This window comes from Rhizopus delemar, genomic scaffold (assembly GCF_000149305.1).
Source record: "Rhizopus delemar RA 99-880 supercont3.6 genomic scaffold, whole genome shotgun sequence".
NCBI lineage: Eukaryota > Fungi > Mucoromycota > Mucoromycetes > Mucorales > Rhizopodaceae > Rhizopus > Rhizopus delemar.
Window position 1 is genome coordinate 2488846 of NW_027137832.1, and position 22861 is coordinate 2511706.

The 22861-nt window shown below is 36.6% G+C and overlaps 9 protein-coding genes across 9 annotated transcripts; 5 read left to right on the forward strand and 4 right to left on the reverse strand.

Moving 5' to 3' along the window:
* Positions 1-463: 463 nt before the first annotated feature.
* Positions 464-1052, reverse strand: RO3G_08970 (uncharacterized protein; the record flags this gene model as incomplete). Its single annotated transcript, XM_067663555.1, has 2 exons — positions 464-600; positions 1001-1052. 2 exons carry the CDS (start codon positions 1050-1052, stop codon positions 464-466), a joined length of 189 nt encoding a protein of 62 aa, XP_067519656.1.
* Positions 1053-6472: 5420 nt separating this feature from the next.
* Positions 6473-7130, reverse strand: RO3G_08971 (uncharacterized protein; the record flags this gene model as incomplete). The annotated part of the gene is made up of 2 exons (XM_067663556.1): positions 6473-6585; positions 6845-7130. The coding sequence occupies 2 exons, from the start codon at positions 7128-7130 to the stop codon at positions 6473-6475; spliced, it is 399 nt and encodes a 132-aa protein (XP_067519657.1).
* Positions 7131-8837: 1707 nt separating this feature from the next.
* RO3G_08972 (uncharacterized protein) lies at positions 8838-10934 on the reverse strand (the record flags this gene model as incomplete). Its single annotated transcript, XM_067663557.1, has 4 exons — positions 8838-9503; positions 9571-9705; positions 9762-9793; positions 10220-10934. 4 exons carry the CDS (start codon positions 10932-10934, stop codon positions 8838-8840), a joined length of 1548 nt encoding a protein of 515 aa, XP_067519658.1.
* Positions 10935-11391: 457 nt separating this feature from the next.
* Positions 11392-11724, forward strand: RO3G_08973 (uncharacterized protein; the record flags this gene model as incomplete). The annotated part of the gene is made up of 2 exons (XM_067663558.1): positions 11392-11399; positions 11478-11724. The coding sequence occupies 2 exons, from the start codon at positions 11392-11394 to the stop codon at positions 11722-11724; spliced, it is 255 nt and encodes an 84-aa protein (XP_067519659.1).
* A 2199-nt stretch (positions 11725-13923) lies between these two features.
* RO3G_08974 (uncharacterized protein) lies at positions 13924-14485 on the forward strand (the record flags this gene model as incomplete). Its single annotated transcript, XM_067663559.1, has 2 exons — positions 13924-14048; positions 14212-14485. The coding sequence occupies 2 exons, from the start codon at positions 13924-13926 to the stop codon at positions 14483-14485; spliced, it is 399 nt and encodes a 132-aa protein (XP_067519660.1).
* A 1713-nt stretch (positions 14486-16198) lies between these two features.
* On the forward strand, positions 16199-16618 carry RO3G_08975 (uncharacterized protein; the record flags this gene model as incomplete). Its single annotated transcript, XM_067663560.1, has 1 exon — positions 16199-16618. One exon carries the CDS (start codon positions 16199-16201, stop codon positions 16616-16618), a length of 420 nt encoding a protein of 139 aa, XP_067519661.1.
* Positions 16619-17433: 815 nt separating this feature from the next.
* On the forward strand, positions 17434-17784 carry RO3G_08976 (uncharacterized protein; the record flags this gene model as incomplete). The annotated part of the gene is made up of 2 exons (XM_067663561.1): positions 17434-17604; positions 17764-17784. The coding sequence occupies 2 exons, from the start codon at positions 17434-17436 to the stop codon at positions 17782-17784; spliced, it is 192 nt and encodes a 63-aa protein (XP_067519662.1).
* A 635-nt stretch (positions 17785-18419) lies between these two features.
* Positions 18420-18599, reverse strand: RO3G_08977 (uncharacterized protein; the record flags this gene model as incomplete). Its single annotated transcript, XM_067663562.1, has 1 exon — positions 18420-18599. The coding sequence occupies one exon, from the start codon at positions 18597-18599 to the stop codon at positions 18420-18422; it is 180 nt and encodes a 59-aa protein (XP_067519663.1).
* Positions 18600-19750: 1151 nt separating this feature from the next.
* RO3G_08978 (uncharacterized protein) lies at positions 19751-21594 on the forward strand (the record flags this gene model as incomplete). Its single annotated transcript, XM_067663563.1, has 4 exons — positions 19751-19971; positions 20035-20089; positions 20235-20824; positions 20886-21594. The coding sequence occupies 4 exons, from the start codon at positions 19751-19753 to the stop codon at positions 21592-21594; spliced, it is 1575 nt and encodes a 524-aa protein (XP_067519664.1).
* Between the last annotated feature and the right edge of the window lie 1267 nt (positions 21595-22861).

Genomic DNA, 22861 nt, shown 5'->3' on the forward strand with positions numbered 1-22861 from the left:
TCTAAATAAACTATTCCTTTGATGTCTTCTTGTTCTTGTTTTCTTGTCTCTGCTCTCTCTTGCTTCGATAGTTTGTCCTTTATTCTACTTGGATTCAAAAGCATACAGAATTCTATGTATGATCCATGACAATTACTTTGTTTATAATGATATAGCACATACTTTTATCACCACCACCTCCATCTTCTTCTTCTTCGTAGCGTTATTCATCCCATACTATCTCCTTTCTATTGATCATTATCACATTTCTTATTTCTATTGACTAAGGTTACATTATACTTAAAGTGTTGATCACTGCTATCTCTCTGTTCTCTATACTTATATTTCTATCTCTATTCCTTACTTTTTGTTTTCTTCAAATTATATGGTGATTTCAGTAGACAAGTGTCTGTATTCCTAAACTAAGGCTTTTCTATCGCTCTTCTTTTTTTTTTCCCTTCCTTCTCCTTTTTGTTATTTTTCTTTAACTCCCTATCTTTGGTTCATGTGTAGTTTCTAGTCTGCTTGTTGAGCTGCTCTCCATTGCTTTTCGTATAGGAAGAATAGGTCTGGTAACATCCTTCATAGGTTTGCTTTCGTCGATTGTTTGCTTATTTTCAACTGTTGATAGATTATTAGAGAAAAGATCCTTTAGAAATGTCTATGACTACACTTGACTGTTTATGTCTTTGGCTGTAAAGTAAGCTTTTTGCTTGTGTAAAAAGACACGGGATAAACACGAAAGGTAAAGAAGAAGAAAAAGGAGAGAAAAGAAAAAGGAAAAAGGAGCAAATACAGACATATTACTAAGCCATCTTTGTGCAACTCCATCATCTCAGCATCAAAGGTAATCAGGTAGACACAAAGTCCCTTTCTCTCTTTCCCTTCCTCTTTCCTTCTCTTTTATTTATTTATTGATGGATCATTTGTTTAAAGCATCGTCTTGTATCAAGCCATGTACATACAATAACCAAACACTTGCAGCTGTCTTTTCCCATTTTTATCATCTTGTGTCACTTACCTCGACTTGACCCTATTCTACACATATTCATCTCTTGAGTATCACTATCCATTGTTGCATAGTCAACTACCAGATACACTTCTCTTATAGACCTTTCTTTAGCTATTGCTTTTGTTTTTGTTTCGATAGATAAAGAATTGATGTTGCTATGACCTTATTTCCTCTTTAGATCCATTACTTGTCTTCCATTGTCTATAATCATTGCTGTTTCTTTTGTTTTCTTTTTTTTTTCTTTTTATGTATGTACATGTATATTATTCCATATATCTACTAGCATAGGTCATATATCCTATACAATATCACAACTGAAGCAAAAATAAAAAAAAGTCATCATAGGGTTACAATAAGGTTTGTAGTGATGAATACTTGTCCGGCTTTTCTTTTTTCTCTCCTCTTTCTACTACTACTATTGGTACTGTTATTATTGCTTCTGCTTAGACTGTCTATTGTGAAACTATTATGTAGAGAGTGTCCTAACTTTAGAGTGTGGTCAAACAGCTTTGTTAATTATTCCTCTTTCTTTTTTTTTTTTTTTTTTTGTTGCTCTTCTAATTACTAAGTTAAACCATATTTTGTTGTGCATATCCTTCTTTTTCCTTCAGTCGCTCTGTTACAGTTGGCCATTTGTTTTATTAATGTTAAACTGCTTTTGAGGTTGCTGTGAATTATAAACAGAAAAGAAATAAAAATTAAAATGGAAGCCCTGCTATAGAGATGGGATTGGTTGTAACTCCTTCCTATATGCACACCATAACATATGCCATACAACATAGTATTTAACAGCTAGAGTAACTCATAGCACTCTTCAGTCTGACAGCCTATAGGGTCGTATACTACAGTATTATTTAGAGTACCTTGTATAATAGTATGATCATTGATGAAAAAATGCAATTACAGCGATAGATGGTCATTCTGGTATATGATTGGCTAGAGTGTATCGGAATAATACTAACCCGAATTATTAGCCTTGTACCTTTAACCCAAAAAAAAACCTCACAAAAACAAAAGGAAAGATGAAAAAGCACCACTTAAGCTATAACAACACTATACAGAACTGGTTGTATAGTGGAGAACAGAGTGACCATATACTAGATGTCAAGTCTCTTTTGATTCCCATCTTTAATTTCACGTTTTTGCTTGGCATCAGAAACTCGGTAACTTTCTTGAACTTTTTTTTTACAACTTTTTGCCATTCACAAGGGTATTCCTTATTGGTTATTTGAACATACTTTTGAATAAGCAAAGCATATAAAAATGACTGGGAAAAAAAATTACAAGAAAATGAAGAGAATACTTTATTTTTTTCAATACTAGAATACTAAAACATATATAATAGATATACACGTACTCAAGTTCAAATAATAACATTTTATCGCATCCATACTTAATAATCTTGGATTCTTTATTCATTGAACCGTTGCTAAAACATTGGAGTCTCATGACTGACTTTATTATGCTTGCAAATCCTCTTTTTTTTTTTTTTTTTTTTTTCCCGCCGATGCTATCTTTTAAAAGTAGATACTTTTTCCCAAATCTTTATTTCTTATAGGACAAGCACTAGTTTTATCCGACCATTATTTTTGATAAAAAAAATATATAAAAAAATATCACTTTTACTTTTCTTAACAAAAAAAAAACGCTTATCAGCAAAACTCAATAAATTAAACTACTCCTTAAAGCCATGTGTTTATTTGTAAAACTTAGGGCTTAAAAAGGATTAATTTGTTTTTGTGGTAACCGTTTTTCTTTTTTGGTATCTTCTTCCGTCAGTTATAGTTTATATCCTGTTATGATAATAGCTTAAAATGATAACATGCAATTGAGCAAAGTTAACCGATTACTATTGCTAGTTTGAATGTCTAAGCAGTTTTTGAAATTAATGGTTCTTTTTTTTTTCCTTTACACAGTCGTTTTGTTGATAAATAAACAAAGGCTAAGCATAAAAATAATGATTTTATGAAACATAATAATCCACACATTTTGAAGCCAGATTAGAGCAAACTTGTCAAAACTTGTTTTATAGTATTACGTGTTATCATATGTTGCATGAGAATATATTTTCAATCTCAATAGTAAACCCTATAAGCACGATACCGTTGTTCACAATTCATGTTGTATTAAAGTAGCCATAAAAGTCATGAAGAAAGGTGCAATACAAAGTAGAATACATGTCAGCACAAAGCTGGGTTTTGGAGAATGTTGAAAGGACAGGTCATGTCAATTTTTGTTATAAATTATAGTAAACTAGTCAAATTTGGCTTATTTTTAAACATTCCTAAATTCTATGTTTTTTGTTTTTTCATTTTTTGAAAATTGTAATAGATAGAAGGTAGAGCATCTATAGTATTTATTTAGGCATAAAAGGATACAATCTGTATCTTGTATCAGTTGTTTACTTTTATAAAGCATCTACCACTCTTCTCTTTTGTATATTGTTTTGTTACAATTAATTGACATTTGTTTAAGTTTTGCCTGATGGTTCTCTTTCAGGCTTCACGTTCTTTTACTCTTTTATTTTCTTTTTGGAATATATTATATGGCTTGTATTTGGATAGGCAATCGAAAAAAGGATGCGATATAAAAACAACGCAAAACATAAAACAATACAAAACAAAAACAAAAACAAAAATGCAATAAAATATAAGCTTGGTACGGTTTTTACGATATAAAGAACGCTACGCTGCTATTAGTTTTTATTCGTTTGCTACCTTCCTTTATTAATTATTCTATTAAATGAAACCATGCCTTATTCTATTCTCTTTCCTTTCTTTCAAAAGTAAATTGACAAGCTAAAGACATCAATTGGCTTGATAAGGTGAGGTTAGGTAAAAAAAAACAACAAGAATACCACCTGATTTTGATGGTATGTGCTATACTAAAGTTGGAATTGATAATATTTACCTCAAAACTTCTCATTCAGTCACAGAATGCAACGATTTGATAAGAGGTAAATACAAAAAGAAAAGTATAAAAGGTACCGTATCATTCCTCTTTTTTTTTCTTCATTCATACTTTTGCTATCCATTGTCTTTTGGTCTTCTGCTCTCAACTTTCTACAACTTGTTTTTGTTTGTTTTTCATTGGTTCATTGCTCTTGCTTCTTGGTTTATTATTCTTGTTTATTATTTGGAATTTGGTGTCTGTTGCTTGCTGTTCATTATTCAGTGCTTAGTGTTTGATGCTTGGTGTTTGATGCTTGGTGCTTGGTGATTGGTGATTGGTAATGGGTAATGGGTAATGGGTGTCTGGGGTATAGGGTCTGGGGATAGGATCTGGGGTCTGGAGTCTGGAGTCTGGGCTGAGTGTTTAAGTTGTATTATAGCTTTCGTGGGTTCTCCGGTTGTGCACGATGATCCTAGCTGGACTAGTAGTCGTGTGTTCGGTGGGTGATCAGATCAGCCTCTTCTCGGGTTCCCTCGGGTTCGCCGGTCGTAGGTGAACGTCCTTCCACGACATCACAGTTGGTCGGGCGACCTGATCGCGTGGTTCTTTCCGCAAATGTCACATGATGCATTACTGTAGGATAGGATCGTAACTGGCTGCTTGGGATGTCCTTAAGGACGGGGTGTCTCAACGGGTTCGCTTTCCAGAGACTTCTATAAGCTAACCCTTGTGAACAGGAGAGTTCTGGTAGCGTAGGTTTACAATAGGTCGCAAATATCCCCATCGCTGGCTGCTTCTCCCTGCATGAAAAAAAAAGAAGGCAGAAGGGTACCTATTCGACATGGCCTCCACGTGGCGGTATCTGGAAACATATCTTTTATGGTTTTGAAAGTATGGCTAACAATGTCGTAACTGAGTGTCTTGTCTTTTTTTCCTTGTCTTTGGTCTTTTTCTTTTTAATTTTTTTTAATAAACTTTTTATTTTTTTTTCACTGCAACTTTTATTTTATTTTTTTCATTGCAACTTTTATATTTTAAATAAAAATGTGATAAAGCTTTAACATGATTCTTTTCTTTTGACTTTGTTTCTTTTTCATGTTTATGATTGTTGTGACGATTCTTTAAAGAGATTTCTATAAAGTAGATTAAGATTAATTGTGATTGTCAACAAGTATGAAAATCATTATTGCTCTGTATCCAACTTGTTGCCGCTATTAAATAAAGACTTACAACTGACTGGTTATGCTTTATAAACATACTTGAAAGACTAACGATCCCTTTCGTGCTGTTGTTCAATCATTAGTTGGAATTAGATTTAGAATGAACTCTGACAAGTAATTAAGAATATTGTCATACTAGCAATTGCCTTTTTGACCTTTCTTTTTTCATTTCTTGTTTCATTTTGTAATTATGACTGATTGCAAAGATGAAATGAAATGCAAAGGAAAGGGAGAGAGAGAGAGAGAGAGAGAGGGAGGGGAGAGGGAACAAATAAGGAAATTCTGGAAAGGCAAACGTGTAACAATGATCACCACCAAATAAAGAAGACCCCCTTCATGACTTCGATGTGTATAGATATTGTTCTACTTTTGAGCAAGTCTTTTCTGACCTAAATAAAGAGGTCTTTCATTTTCTCCGCTTACTGAATATCTCTATTAGGTAAACAGGATATTCACCGAAGACTGACCCCCCCTAAAGGGAGTAGTACACGCGTAAACATTCAAGTACGTTTGTTGTACGAATAAAAATAACCCGCACAAAGCTTTTGTGCTCAGAGTTATAAATAAAATAGGTTGAACAGCATTTCCGTTACACTGCTTTTTTATTCTCTTCTTTTTTATAAAGAATTAAGCATTCGAACATTATAATCCTTTTGGGTTGATTACTATAAAAACAACAAAAGAACCTTTTCCACCAAAAGAAACATCTCGAATAGCATCTTTGTACCTGTCAGTTTCACTTTGCTTTCTTCTTGGGATAAAAACATGTTGAAAAAGATGGAAAAGAACGATGGATAGATACGAATAGAGCAAAACAAGACAAAGCTTAGTTGAGAGAGCTGACATAGGTTATAGAAAGCATGTACTCATTACTGCATCAAGTTAGAAGAAATACACAAGCAAGTGTACAAGAATAACTCTATCCATGCATGATGGTTGGTGAAAGAATCTGCTGAATAATATTATGCAGCAATAGTGTTTAGACTGGTGATATTTGGCAGAAAAAGGACATGACATTAACCCAGTTAGGGGAAAGAAGAAGACAGCACGTATGATGATATAAATGAAAGAGAGGACAATGAACACGAACGAAACAATACTTGTGCTTTATAACATCTAGATCTACCGCCATACATCGATTATGTTCTTCATGAACTGATCACCAATTACCCTCTCATTCTCTTTTCGATTAACCTTGACTGAACACCCCCCACTGAGTTTGGTCTCTGATGTGCCAACCCTATTTTGGATCAGTAGAAACCGCATTGTGTACAACTAAAGCAGTATCCTTTGTGTATCACACCTTCTTTGCCTAGTCAGATGTGCGCACAAGAACAATGGGACTATGTTCAATCCGAGATACGACAATTTACCCAACATTTTGCAATGGATCACACCCTCTGGCGTAAAACGTCAATGATGGCCTTGCAGCTTTCGCAAGGCGATTCCGACAGGAGTAGTTTGCAGTAGAGTCAGCAGTAGCTTTTAAAGAAGTGTATCATCAGGGAGATCAGTGGAACGCCTCGAGCATTTAGCTTGCAAGATAGACACACGATCCGTCGCGGATGGCTGTTGAACGAGATGGAGCATGACATTGACTGAGAACCTGGAGGAACCAAAGGTGCGACGGATACACTCCTTTTGGCAGGGCTCAAGCTTCTGGAGGTGATCAAGACTAAGGACGCTGACAACAAGATCGTATCCCCATTTGAGCACAGGCCCTTTGGATCTAGAAACGTACCAAAAGTAAGCGATTGAGCCCCCTTGGAATTGACTCCAATCACAATGACCTGACGCATGGTCTTCTTGGCCTTATTGTTGTTTGGTTGTACCACAGCCGCAGGCAAAAGCTTTATACCACTATTATCTTGAATATCCTGACTGTTTATGTACAACAACCCGTCAATCAATAGCAAAGTCGACATCTCAATCTCATCCAAGGATTTACAAATCGATAGTATCACCAAAGCCAAGATCAAAGGATTGAGCAATAAGAAGGGCTTACCTGTCAGCGACAATTGGAACATACAAAACACTTTTAAAAAGTCCAAAACGGTAAACAAGAGAATACGATCCTATGCTGATGGGCTAATAAGCACAACTTTTGTTTGTTTGTAGATTGGCAGTTCTGGCTAGTAGAGCATTGTGTCAAACTCGTATGAAAATGATAAGCCCAATACAATCATTGAAAAGAGTGTCATTAGAATCTACTAGTTGATATACGTCTGATGAGCAGGATATTGATTTGTATCCAAGGTTGCTAATGTATAATCATCTTTATATAGTCTACGAATCCATGTTGAAAAGCCATGATCCTTTTCGAGCGAAAGCCTAGGACGATATTCCGAATTTGACTTACAGGTAGAATTTTGGGGTTATGTTTTTGAAATCTCTCTTGGCCGAAATAGGCAGGTTGTCTTGAAATGATGAGTTGCTTGATTCTGTGGATCTATGTCTACTCGCTAGCTCTTTTTTTTTTTCGTCTATTAGGGGAGACACAATGAACAGTATCTGCAAGAGAATAGGATCGAAGTTCAAGTTGGATCTTTGTCTTTTAGTTCTCAAGGAAGATGAAACGGTTGCAGATGGGCGCCACTGAGAAAATGGCCAGGAAGCCAACGAAGGCCAAGTTCTACACGGATGGACTGAAATTCGCCGTGACAATAAAATGTCATTTGAATGCATTTCTGGTGTCGTTACCATATATGAAGCAGAGGTTGTTAATGTAAGTTTCCCACTGCTCAAATTATGGAGGGTTGAAGCGAAGGTGTCCTCTTGCGTTTGGTTGAAAAAGAAGTTTTCTTGTGAAAGATTTAAATTTGCTAAACTTTCTAAATCTATTTCCTCTTTTAATGTGCATATACGTCTTATGCTGTAATATATAATTCTTGAATATTCTTGAGGTCTTTGTTATTCTAGTGATTGTTAAAAAAATAAATGATCATCTCAAGATGCCTACTTTTGTGTAACTGATTATACTCAATGTTAAAGAGGCAAGATTTGAATAGATGTCATAAACTCTAAATCTGAAATATCTGTTCCGTGATCAATCCTTCGTAGATAGATTGCATTACTAAAGAAGAGTTTAATCTTTAGAATCTAACAAATTTAGCTTATCCTTCTTTTGATTATAGGCTTGGGTCTATACAGTTGGCCTGTGTTCATGGTGCCTACATATTTGGTGTATTTTTTTTTTCTTTACAAAAAGATGATAAAAAATAAGAACTGAATAGAATCAAGATATAAAAAAGATGGTTTCAATTGATAAGCCAAAAAACAGATTGATTCCACAAGACATACCGTTTGCTAAAGTGCCAATGATCCTGCTGTAAAACGAAAGTTACGATGCCCTCACCTCTCCAACCCCATGAGCGTATGCATTGACAATCATGGTAAATCCATAGCAAGTATTATTTAGAGAGATGGATTTAAACACAAGCTATAGATGGACAAGGTCACTTTGTCATCACGCATTCATTTTGTAAGCGGTCCAGACTGAAATTTTAATTCATTTTTTAGAAACTTAAACAGGTTTCCCGACCACTACACTCCCCTACATGGAAAACCCAACAGTGGATGGAGTGTGTGTGACTGGAATGAACGAGTGAAATAAAAGACAAGGTTATTTTTGAGAAACAAGCGGATGACCACTTGTTTGGATAACATGCGTTTATGAAAATAATATGTTTATAAAGCGTCAGATGCATGTTCTTTGATAGGCAACATTCTATTCTTTATGCATCCTTTTTTTGATATACACCGAATCTGTAGTCGAGATCCAAAAGCATCTTGAGTGCGTTTGTCGATTGGAACAACTGTCTTTGAGCGACGGCTTCCGTTTGCTGAACTGCTTGTGGTGAACCGGAGGGAGGGCCATGACCAGGAAGAGGAAGCCACTGGTGGAGGATCTCGTAGACCGTCAGGGTGACACCGAACTGAGGGGATGAACGGAAAATACGTGCAGGACCACCTTTGAAGAACGCCTTGAATCCTTCTTCTGCGTAAATCTTTTTGGCCGCATCAGCAATACCGCTGTAAGTCGTCTGGCCCTTGCGCGCTTCGACTTGTAAACGTGTCTTGATGACATCGGCTGGGGTGGTGAAGTAAGCAGCAGGCATACCGGCGATGGCACCGGCCATCAAGAGCTCCGATATGTTCAGTTTATGATTGGGACCTTCACGAAAGATATCTTTCTTTAAATGAGCATAAGCAGGAAAGTAGATGGCAGAGAACGGCACGTCTCTTAACAAGCAAGCAGCTACACCTTTATAAAGTCCAACGATACCCAAGTGCTTGACGATCCAAAGAGCAGAACGACGAGGTGCGTCAGGCATGTGTTTGGCTTGCTCACCTTGGATTTGTAAACGAATCTTGACGATCTCTAGAGGATTGGTAAACACCTAAGTGAAAATCGAGAAAACGTTCCCCTTCTGTCAGTGCCATCCAAAGACGATTCAAGCCACTTACCACTTGTGAAGCACCCGCCGCACCACCACCCACCATCTCTTGCCAGAATTTGATCTCTCCATTCTGTCGGCTGGTAAACAAACCTCGGACGAGGTCATTCATAGTCAACTTGATTGCTTTTTCAGGAGCGACACCCTAAGATCATGTCAACCCTCTCTCTCTCTCTCTTTCCTCCCTGCCTTATGACTTACAACCAACTGAGGCCCTAGACCTCTGTAGAGCCCTGTGAATCCCTCGTTCTTCAGCACCTTTTTGAAGCAATCCAGACTGTTCTTGTACAAAAGTTCGCCGACCACTTTCGATCGCTGGTTCTGCATCCGTGTCTTGACGAGATCGATCGGATACACCGCCGTCGCACCGACCGCACCCGCGATCGAACCCAGCGTGAAGGAGTAGGCACTGTCGACCATCTGCCAGAGCACGCCCCGGGCCTGGCCTTCTTTTGGGGGCAGGAGGACCGGCTGAACCGGTCCCGAGGGCGTCCAGCGAGGATCCAGCACACGCGCAAAATCCTCCATGCCCAAGAGGCCCGAATCCACACCGGCAAAATGAAAGAGCACGTCGACTTCCATCGGTGTCAGGGCCGTGTACCGACTGGCCTCGTGCGCATGTTTCAGAAAATCCGCCTTGGTGATCTTTTTTTCTTTACTCGCATCAATTGCCTTTCGAATCACAGACTCGACCATGTCAATGTTCCGAATCACATTGTGGAAGGCGACGACGGTGGCAAAGCTGACTTTGTTTCCCGTGTACAGGTTGCAAAGGGTCGGCAGGTGGTCAATCACATCATCCGAGAGTTTGTGTTTGGCCACGTCCAAAATGATCTTTTTAAAGTCCTCGGGTAAGATGAACCCAGTCTGGTCCTTGTCATAGTGCTTGAATTCCTGACGAAGACGTTCGCCTTGGAGACCCTTGATGAGCTGAGTGAATTCGTGGTAACTGAGTTCCTGGTGGCCTTCCTTGGAGCCAATGTACAGTTTCAACCAGTCACAATCAAAATCAAAAGGGACCGCCTCCTCTGGCATATGACTCGAGAGGACCTGCTTGAATTGATCAAAGGTCACCCTGCCCGTGCCCTTCACGTCAAAGAATCGAAAGGCGACCTCATACTCTGCATCCGGCTTGGCTATCAAGTCTTGAAAGAGAACAAAGTCATCCAAGGTGACCACACCCTGGCCCTTCCTATCCGCCAATCGGTACAGTAACTCGTATTGCTCTCTTTTTATCTTTTTGAAATCCTCGCCAGGTGCAACGGCCGCCAGAAAGTCATCTCGACTCATCACTCTCTCACCGTCCTTTTCTGCAGAGGCATACTTTTGGAATACTCGACGGTATTGCTCTAACCGACCGGGTTCACTCGCCATGACTGAAAGAGATAAAAAGAAGGAAATAAAATCAGGTTGGGCAAAATAAATAAGGAGTGGGGTAACTAAGGAAACACAAACATAAGCCAATAGAATAACCTGTAAACAAAGGAGATTATGTTTTCTTTTTTAAAAGCCCTTTTTTCATCTGCAACCTCAACCTAATCTTGCAATCGCTTGTTGTTTAAAAACCAATATTTTTTTTTTTCAATAACATTAGCTTAATTACAATTGGATACAGTAGACTATTTGTAAAATATCAACTATTTTTTTCAATCGTCTCAACATGCACACACAAACAAAGAAGGAGAGGGATGAATAGGATGCTTTTCATATAAACAACAAAAGTGATATTCAGTCAATAGTAGCCCATCTTTTTTTTTTTTGAATTTGATATACTATCTGCTGGACTAACATAGTTTGAATCATCCTATTGACTCGAATCACTGGTTTGATCATGGATGGGTGAACAGTTCATTAAAGATGATATCCAGCCCTTGTTTCTATTTGATATGAGCCAAATTAAAAAGTCTGGATGAATAGACAAAAGAGGATGATCCTATCCGATTTCATTTCTCGTGAAATCTTGCGAGTACTTTTAAAGTCAAAGTGGATTTGGGTTATTGTGGATGAAAAAGGGTATGGGTGGGTTCAGACCACGTTCAGGACCATCAACAAAAGACGTGAGATGTCAACTTGGTTCTTTTCAGATAAAATGTACATGGATAAGATCATGTTGAAGATAAAGGAATTTTATTGTCTAGTTTTACATAAAAATACCGATTCGTAGTAAAATAAAACAAGTTGGCCTTCTTTTCTTGATAAAATTTGAGTTGAAAATGAGATGATTCGATTGCAAATAGGACAAGATGAATAGGGAAGGGTGATGATAGGGTTGTCTAATAGAAAATAGGTCAGAGGTTAATATCCTTCCTCTGTGAACGAAATAGGCAGTGGTGGTGTATGATGTTACTTTAGCAGCAATAAATCATCATACCCTCTTTCCATAAAACTAAATGCTCTGTGGATATGATTATTGTTTTAGCAGGTCATCAACATGATTTGAGAAAAGACAGCAATCGATAGAAAGTTGAAAAGTTTTATGCTCACGTCATAAAAAAATGGCTTCTTATTTTTAGAAACATCAGCAAAGACAAGATATCATGTCAATAATCTATTTAATAAATGAACAAACAGTAGGCGATTCCAACAAATAAACAGCCAACATAAAACTGGTCAAGGCACTGAATTGGAAAAAGAAGAGTGCATGTGGGTGAAAGGATAAAGGCTATTTTAATTATTGGCTCAAATAGGTTAATACCCTAAAACAGTCTCTCAGCCTCATTCACGTTTTCTATTCATAAACGTGTGCTAATAAAAGCTTCTTTTTTTTCTGCATCATCATGCAATGTATAGCCATTTATTATTATTTCCTTTTATTGTCTATATTTAAACCTCATTTCTTTCTTGTCGTACAACAATCTATTTAGAACACACAAAAGAAGGGTTTAAAACGTGTGATGCGTTGTCATTGTTTCCAAAAATAATTATAGACTGTAGCTCAAATGCACTCTTACCTACTATCCCTTAATTATTGTAACCAGCTCTTAAATATCCTCTCACCTCTCAAACTCTATTCTACACCAAAGAAGGTCTTCATCTATCCTATTGAATGAACCGTTGATCATCTATTTTTTTGTCATCAAACCGAAAACGGTTGCATGCTTCAGTCCTTTGATGTCCACCGTGTCAGGACTATTTTAGTACAGTTCGTCTTCATAAAGTGAATTTCACTATCCTGAAAAGGCCCAAGCCTCTTGTTGAGTTTACACCACGACAAAAGAGGACATGAATGAAATGGCATTGGAAGAGTGAGAGTGAGAGAGAGGAATGCAGAGATTGTTCACAACAAAAGCAAGGATGTAAAGACAAGATGCTTTATGAGTAGCCAAGTGTAAGAATAAGATGAGATTCACTGTGAACACGGCCTATCGACTGCTGAATAAATTCAATGTGTTCAGTGACCTTTTTGCTCAACTTGCTTAGAATCTTATCATAAATAATCTCCATGAGCTCCACATCCACAGCAACCATTCACCCTGTTGTTGTTTTTTTCTACATCATCCAATCCAGTCGTCTGTGTATGCACTGTTCACCATCAGCCATCGTTTGCCAAGCTTGACGAGTTTAATCCCTGGTCCTTTAAGAAATGACATTCAAAAGTCAGATAGACAGGATGCCCTTCTTGATGTCTTGGCCTTTTATTTTTTTCACATCCTTTTACTTGACTTCCCAAGAGAATCATGTCATGCATTCCAACTTGTCCGGACCAACGCCTATTAAACGGTCCGCACCAATCAAACGTCTTGATTAAAAACCACGATGTGCAAAAATATAAAAAAAGCTGGACTTTATTGTCTGGCCTATTTCAGAGGCAAGCCAACACATGGTCAACCTTCATTTTGACAGCTAATAAAAATAGACTAAAATAAAACGCAAGAGGGATCGTTTGATCGAACCACATGTGTCTAGGTGCAAGTGTAATGTGCCATAGTCACAAAGATAGAAAAAGACACTCTCTTTTTTTTTCTTCTTCTTCTTTTGCTATCATTCCAATGATTCAATACATCAGATCTTTACTAAAAATAAGAAAAAAGGGGAGTAAAGGATAAATGAGGGGGGGAACAATAGAAATAGAATGATTCATTACTGCTTCGTTTATTGTTTTATCTGATTGGCCCCTGTTGTACTTTATAAGCGGGAAATGAATGCATCTTGCACGTTTTTTAATAAAAATAGAGAAAGCCTTTGGGTATTTCGCCACTTCTTTATATATCTATACATGTGAGGCGTAATACAACCACGTTTATTAATACAAAGGGCGATCAATGCGCTTGGGATTACACAAACAGAAAAGAATGAATATAAAAAGAACCAGAGTAGATCCTCTTCTTCCTTTCTCTCTCTCTCTCTCTTTTACTTTTCAAAGATGACCAGTCATTTATCGATTATCAACTCCAAAGGAAAACAAGTAAACCTGTTGAATGATGATAAAGAAGATAAAAAGAAGCGCAAATATCAGTGTACAGAATGTCAAAAGAGTTTCACTACCAGGTTTGTGACCCCAAATTGAAATGATGATTCATAAACTCATTTAAAGCAGTGGACATTTAGCTAGGCATTTTAGAATACACACTGGAGAAAAGAACTTTTTTTGCTTCTATCCTGGTTGTCCCAGCCGATTCTCCAGACAAGACAACATGATGCAACATTACAGAACGCACACGTCTTCTAAATCAAGAAGAAATCGTTATTATCACTACCATCGTCATCAAGACTATGATTATCATTATTATGGCACATCGCCCATCACTCCTCCTCAATCTTACCTTCACTCACCACCTTCTTATCCTATTCATTTGCCACCTTCGCCACCCTCTTATTTACCTCCATCACCTCCTTATCTTCATCTACCTCCCATGTCTCTCTCACCCACACAACAAAAACCATTTTTATTTCCCACAGACTCATTTCAATGTTATTCCTCATAAGCATCTCTAGACCCTCTATGTCATCTCTTTACGAACCTAAGCTTTATTCCCCCCCTTTTTGTATATGTCAGAAATTTATTTTTCTTATACCACATATTCCCCCCTCACACCTTTTTTATTATGAATTCAAGAAAGCAACCTGATTCATTTTCTATCTATTTTATATGCATGTTTTATTTTTATTTTTATTTTTTGAATGATTCTAAGTAATAAAAAGGAACGTTTCTTCTTCTCACAATCCCTAATACTATCTTTGAAATGAAATATACATCACAATTTAAAAATGCTTGTTATAACTTGTAATATATATTACAGTTTGTATGTTTGACTATTATATTCTATCTTGAAAGCACCAGCTATATACCTTTTTTTTGGTTAGTTAATAAGTCTATGTTGTTACTGGTCAACAGTTTTGCAATACGACCTGCAACAGGCCAGTTTTTGCTGTGTATACTGACAACAAACCAAAGGAAAAAATAATACTTAGAACTATCATTGTCTTCTCTTTTCTTCTAATCATTATTCAAAACGCGCATGAAAAGAAGGGGAAAAAAATCGAAAGTAAAATAAGAACCATAGAAGAAATAACCAAAAGAACAAGAAGAATCTCCATAAAAAAAAAGCCTGTGTTCAGTAGGGTAAGAGATGCAATTGAAGCTACCCAACTAATGCAACATGTATGGGCCGTTGACGTAAGAGGAACAAATAACAACAACGAAAATTATATCGGTTGGTACACAGTCTGAGCGTGTTAATCTTATATATATAATATGTGTGATCTATATAGGGAAGAAGTTCATTGTCTGTACCAGACGTGAAATATATAGCAAGATGTTACACTATACACTGTGGAAAAAAAAATTAGCGTACTTTTTAAATAAAAAATCACACACCAAACAAAATTAATTTAACACACATTTTTTAAAGAATTCACGTACTAAATGAAAAAAAATTGGCACATTTTCTAACCAAATTTGACAACTGTCTTAACCGTAGTTCTATTTAATAAACTTGCGCATTTCGCGTATACATTAATGTGTGAATTCTTTAAAAAATATGCGTTAAATTAATTTTGTTTGGTGTGTGATTTTTTATTTAAAAAGTACGCTAATTTTTTTATATAAAATGTGCGAATAATTTTTCCACATAGTGTATGAAGCCATAAGAGAGAAGCACTTCAATAAAATCCTCATATATAAAAAAAAAGCCATAAGAGAGAAAGTACTGTGACGCAGTTGGTGTAATTTTTGCGGAAGAAGGGATTCAGTCATAGGAGGGACCTCAGTCCCTGAAGATAAACAAAAAAAATTCAAAAATAGAAAAGCACAAAAAAATAATAATCATATAAATATCCCCTCTTATAACTTCACTTTAAAAATATCTTTTATCCAAATAAATATCGAGTTCCTTTTTATTAAAACTCTTTGATCTTTACTTTATAACTCAAGCAAGTCAAGTCCTTTGAAGTCAAATTATCTTCATCGTATCACTTTTATATTCTCTTATCAAGAAAACTCTTTATTACCTTTTACTGTTTGATCTACAATACAAGATCTGGTGGTCACTTACTACAAGCAAACCAAATTTATTCATTTAAACACAAATCTTTGATCTGAAATTCTTTTACACCCTAAAGAAAAGTCAAATTTACTTCTAAACTCTTAAGGCCATAACGAGAAAAACGTTAAAATTACAGTACATTGCTTTTTGTATATGGACATTGAAATCAACGCAACACGTAACATGCAGTTTACGTTAGAATCTGTTGATGCAATTACGAGATTCATAAAAATATCACTGAATGAACATCTTCGGATGTCATTTCCCTCTATTGAAATCGATACGAACAATGTTTTAGTGCTTCAAGCTTGCAGCGATAGAAAATTTTCAATACATGTTACACATAAAGACATCGTATTTGATAACCATACCTCTTCCTGTGCCTCATATGTCGCAGAATTCAACGCATATATAACAAAAGAGGTATACGAAGGTGTGGTTCGTATACGCGAGCCAGAAAACGAAGAAAGTGCAATGGACGAAGTTTACGTCAAACCTGTGCTAAGAGAAAATCCAAAATTTATTGGCCAAAGTGCTTACAAGTATGTCAATCATGATGCTGCGTGTACTTAGATGCTAATCCCAAATATAGGAGGAACCAACAGTTCAGAACGCTTGGATCATCAAAATTAGGTATGTCATGCCCATTAAGAATGTATGACGGTACTTTGGCGAGCTGGTCCACAGGAGGCTACAGTTTCACTACAAATGAATTTCCACAGAGAACGTGGTTGAATAGTCTTTGCACCAATGTACCAGAAGACAGAGACCCAATTACAGTCAAACCCAGTCAATATATACAATTCAGTGGTCCTAGAGTTGCATACAATAGAATATATAGAAATGCACAAATAGATGATATGATGAACATTGCCAGTCGCTTTTTGACAACAGACTCGGTTATAATTACGACTAGCACCCCCACCACCCATAACCAAATCTCTACCACAAACATTACTGACGCCAGGCATCACATCGATGTGTCACTTGCCAGCATGAAAATTATCCCTACCCGCCAAAATGAACTTACAATGATCATAGACGATAGTGGGTCGATAGTAGACGAATACGGTACAACAGTGCGCCTTTCACACATTGATTATGAAGAAAGAATATATTGTATGAGCTGTGAAACATCAATTCATGACGGGTTAATGGAAGGAATCGGCAAAAGTAGTGCCAAGATACTTATGACTAGGAACGGGGAAAAATACGTCTATTGTTTTAACTGTGGAACATCAATGTTCATTCTTGAATGTGGAGAGCAATATGGGTTTGTACCAGCCGATGACGAATTGATGTATTCAGATTATCCAAAATTGAATTTCAACGGCCAAGAAGATATCAATTTCAACGCGTGCTCGCGAGTGGTTTTCTTAGATGCACCAATGGGTGCAGGTAAAACATACGTAGCTGATGAATATACCAAGTCTTTATCAAGCACAGCTTCCGTGTTATCAGTAACTTTCCGCATCTCGCTTGCCCAATATCTTGCTTCACGTCTGAACCTCAATTCTTATCTGGACCCAAACATTTGGGATGAAACTGAAGAATCAAAAGTAAAAAGAGACAGGCTCGTCGTTTGCTTAGACAGCATATATAAAGTGAAAAAAAGACAATTATGACGTTGTTTTACTCGATGAAGGAACATTTATACAGTATCATTTTGTGTTTGGCACAATAAAAAACAATCTAACTGTTATATTGGATCATTTCAGATCCATTCTGGAAACAACTAAAAAAATAATCGTCATAAAACACCGTTTACCAGATGCAACAATCGACTTCTATTGTAATATCATGAACGTCGATTCAAACGACAGGTCAACTGTTACAAAAAAAGAAGTTTGAAAAACAAACCATTTTGCGGCCAACCAGAAGATGGTCAACCTTAATGAAATGATCACAGCAATGAATCAAAGATTACTTGGATAACTTCAATGCGATCGATAGAATGTCATCAGCACCGTTCATTGTGTTTTCAAGTCAAGTTGATTTCTGTTTCATGTTATATCAATTGTTTATAAGTATCGCAGACGAATATTTTGAAGAAGATGTACGACTTGCTGCAGTAGATGTAATCAAAGGCGTTTGGGCACAAGTGCAAAACAATGAATGAAATGCCAACTTTCTTCGAGACCCTAATGCGTATTCCATTGACAGTGACGTATTAATAGTAACCAATGTGCTTCAAGCTGGTCATAGCTTAGATCGACACGTTGTAACTAGTTACGATTTTTTATTCAATGACGTTCTGTCATTTAGGGAACAGTTGCAGTTTATATCTCGCCTGAGGCATCTGGATAGAACAGATGTGCGCTCAGAAAAAAAATGCTTGGTTAGAGGTTAGCAAATCAAACAGATCGGTGGCCTCTTACAACAAAATAAAACTGACCCTTGACTCAATCATGTCAAATACGCCCAACCAAAGTGACCAAACGATTATTACATTGATATTAGCTGCGGTGAATTCTGAAAGAGCAGACAGCTCCAACAGACATTCGTTCTTGTGGAAATCTGAATACAGATTATCAGGTGTAGACATGACAGACATATCATACAATGAAAAGCAGCATGTACACACAAAATACAACAGGGAATGGGTAAAAGACAAAATAAATTTTTACATCAAGGGAAAAAGTGCGAACAACATCAAAATACTAACGCAGCAATGGAATTACATTGATGAGTTTGACATGTCTGATCTTTTGCATGAAATAGTGCTTACAAATGTTGCAGAACTTGTAACATTACATGCAGACGCCAACACGAAGACGTTAAAAGAACGTATCAATTGCATCGATCAACTGGCATGATACAATGTAATTGTAAATTTGATACAAGCAAAGAGCCTCTTAACAGTTACAAAAATTGACAAATGTTTATCTCAATATTACGACTTCATTTGCTATTTAGACTATAAACTTTATGAGCTACATCCACACCAAATTGCTTTAAGAAAATGGTGGGAGTTTTGACTAAGAATAGAGGACAGGCGCAACCTCAAAAACGATAAAGTCTAAGACGATCCCCATGGTCGCCACAATTGTACAAGCAGTTGGTGGTACAACTACGAGAACTGGGCAGAGCTTTGCGCTGCATACTGAATGCTGTAGAGAAATTGTAGATGCAAAAGCAATTTTTTGAAAAACGATACATCACAAGGCAGCAAGCCATCCTTTACTCCTCACAGATTAATATCAAAAACAGTAGGCAAGGCTGGTTTGAAATTAGATTGTAAAAACTCAACTGTTCCTCGATTTCGTGACGTTGCAAACTCTTTGTGTATAGCAAAGACCCTGTTAACAGATGATCATTATTCAAATATTATACCTGTACTTCCCATTGGAATAGTACGCGAAGCAGAAGAATTGTGGAATGCAAACAAAGTCCCACCTAACAGTATATAGTACTAATTGTGCTAAACAAAAAAAAAAGTACAGTTGGAATTCCCTCGGTCTTAAGATTGATGCTTCATATTACAGCCAGATTTTATTTCGAAGCTCGAAACCTGAACCTAGTGTTGCTTTGTTTGATTTGACAGTAATGAGCAATAAATTACAACAATGGTGTTGACAAATAAAAAAAGCGCAGCTTACAAAGCTATTACCACATCTGGATTAGGTACGACATACAAAAGAGGTTTGCCTATCATTTTCCTAAACATTTTTTTTTTCTTCTTCTTCTATAAACTATCAGATAAAAATGAAAAGCAAGAATCCTCAGTACCATTTTACCAGTAAAAAGTATCTTCAAAGAGTTACACATCCGACGTTTGCCAGATTTGCTACGAAAAGCGAAAGTGAGGTTATTGAAAGATCTGCAAGTATCGCGTTTGAAGCTAGTCTCCAATTACAAGATAAATGGATCACTTACTATAATAATGTTATAACAGCCGAAAGGCCTAACATTCAAACTGCATCCAGGTAATTTTTTTTTTTTTGACTGCAGTACCAAAACTATCAACACGAATAATCAATTCAAAATAGAGGAAAGAAGACAGCAGCTGTTTTCCAAAGAATATTTATCCAAGCAAAAGCGTTGGTGAAGAAAAAAATGTTCTTATTAAACAACTTCTTAACCAGCTTCGTTATGTTTTGAAAAACTCACGAGCGCGAATCTCAGCTGCGTCTATCGCGGCAATTAATGACCAAGCTCAGATTTTGACCTGGCTGATGAAAAAGGATAGCATTACAAAAGAAAAAAGGACGACGAAAGCTATGTAGAAGAAGAAAATATTGAAAAGGAAGATGAAAATATTGAAAACGAAGGTGAAGATATTGAAAACGAAGATGAAAAAAATTATTTGAATTATACAGACAAGGTCAGAAGTATGGCCATAAAAAAACTATTAGATCCAAAATACACAATAGATTCCATGAATATTCCTGAAAAAGAACACAACGTCAGACATATTCTTTACAAAAAAGCTCACTCAATAATACAGCAAGAGAGTATTGACATTCTGTCAACTGAGCTATTGAAGCTCTCATTATCCAACATTCTAAACTTCACCAATCCAAATTTACGAGATATATATGAATCTTTGATCCCTACTGGTGAAATGAAAAACATAAATTATATTAGACAGCAAAAGAAAGATGAACTTAAATTTGATGATGATATGAACAAAATTATAGATGAATTACTTGATCAGCTTGAGATGTATACAACAACCAGCAATACAAACAAGCTGCATACGACAATTGACGAACTAAAGTGCAAAGAGCAGAACAAACGCTCATCAAAATACCAACTGTTGAGCGTAGTAGAGATTGTGTAAGTTTTCTTTATTGTTAGTTAAATACTTGTTGTATTTACCCTTCGATTTTTTTACAAGTATTACAGACCTTCATTTCTGGAATGGCGCTTCACCCAAGTCCGAGTTGGCCTATTTGAGGAAGTTTGAAGGATTGCTGGAATTGATTATGGATGATACTGACCTGATTTTGTCAGATGGCAAAAGTGTTTGCGTTTCGATAAGAGATTCATTGCGCAGTATAATAGAAGATGAACTGACTGAGTTTGGGAGAAGAATTGACTTGATTATTAAATGCAACCATGTAGGAGTCATTGTTGAACTATGCAGCATAGAATTTAAAAAACAAGATGCAAGTAGATCTATGATAATTAACCAACAAAGCAAAAATGCCAGAATCAACTCGTTTATCTTAAGCAGTATCAACTCCCTCACGAGGAATTCTAATAATCAAATATTGTCTTTCGATTTTGTTGGAAACAGCGGTTATATGACTCAGATGTGCTGTTATGAAGATGTCATGTTTTCACAAAAAATTACTGATATTTATATACCAACAGACACATTTGAATTGGATAGTTTGAGAAGTACATTGAAATATTTGTATTTATGGAAGTCACACCTTTTGAAGTTATCTGCTACAATAAGCAAATCTTTATACAGTAACAAGCGAAGGTATTCCCTTATTGAGACAAGCGAAGAAGATAGCAACAGGCTGTCAAGGATCTCCCCTCCCCCTATCCAACTCAACAATGTCTTCATGACTCCGCACAGAAAGAATACAAAATAAACATTGAAAATAAAATCTATCTATTCAAATTGTGTCATTACAACTAAGGCTATATGTGTTACCGAATTTCTTTACTTTGTTTCTTTCCTTTTACCAAGGTCCTTGTACATCAAATAAATGATCTTTATAAGCAAATGGATAGATGGAAAGATCCCATAGAGTGACGAGTGTTTGAAAATGTCACTAGTTTTGGCTGGCGAACTTGCTTTTTTCATTTTTTTTCTCCCCCATCAACATTTTTTAATCTAATAAAGTTGTGTTTCTTATATCATTTTGTAGCCCTCTGTAATGCACATCGAAAGGTAATAGCCTTATGAGAATAAATGTACATTTTCATACTCGTTGAACGGGAAAAGTATCAAGTTCAGTATGGATTTCAAATATCGCCCCTTTTTTTTATGGAGATGCTTCTTGTTCTTTTGGTTATTTCTTCTATGGTTCTTATTTTACTTTCGATTTTTTTTTTTCCTTCTTTTCATGCGCGTTTTGAATAATGATTAGAAGAAAAGAGAAGACAATGATAGTTCCAAGTATTATTTTTTCCTTTGGTTTGTTGTCAGTATACACAGCAAAAACTGGCCTGTTGCAGGTCGTATTGCAAAACTGTTGACCAGTAACAACATAGACTTGTTAACTAACCAAAAAAAAAAAAAAAAAAAAAAAAAAAAAAAAAAACGTTTGTTCACCAGGAAGGGATTGGATTGACCGAACTAAGGTTTTTTTTTTAAGCATTCATCGTTTCACACTATGAATCAAGAACATGTCTACCTTTGGATAGATGCCAATCCAATGCACTCGTCCCAAACCAAATCTGACGCCATCACACGTCAAGACGGCCGAATGAGAGGGATGCTTGATGGCAAGTCCAAGCGGGTGCGTGATCATGGGTTGGTATCTGACGCACACCCTGTTCACCTCCCTCCTAGCCGTGGACGATGGGCAGCTGTCCTATCGTTTGCCCCTTCAGATGATGTCTGAAAAAAACAGAGCTTTGGCCTGTGAGCCTACCGAGACCTAGACCCTCGGGGTCAGGACCAAGCAAGACCCTAAGAGGTTTCTCTCTGGACATCGATGGTTGTAGGACTGGAAGGGTGTGGATGAATGTTGCAAGTGGTATGATGGAAAGCGATAGGATAAGCCATGATCGATAGGTGCTGATGCGTTCAATGCAGAATACCCATGGCCTTCATCGTCCCTCCTTCCCTTTATAAACCAGTGGTCCACTGTTCCCCTTTATCTGAAATGCATGTTGTCTAGGAAAAAAAAA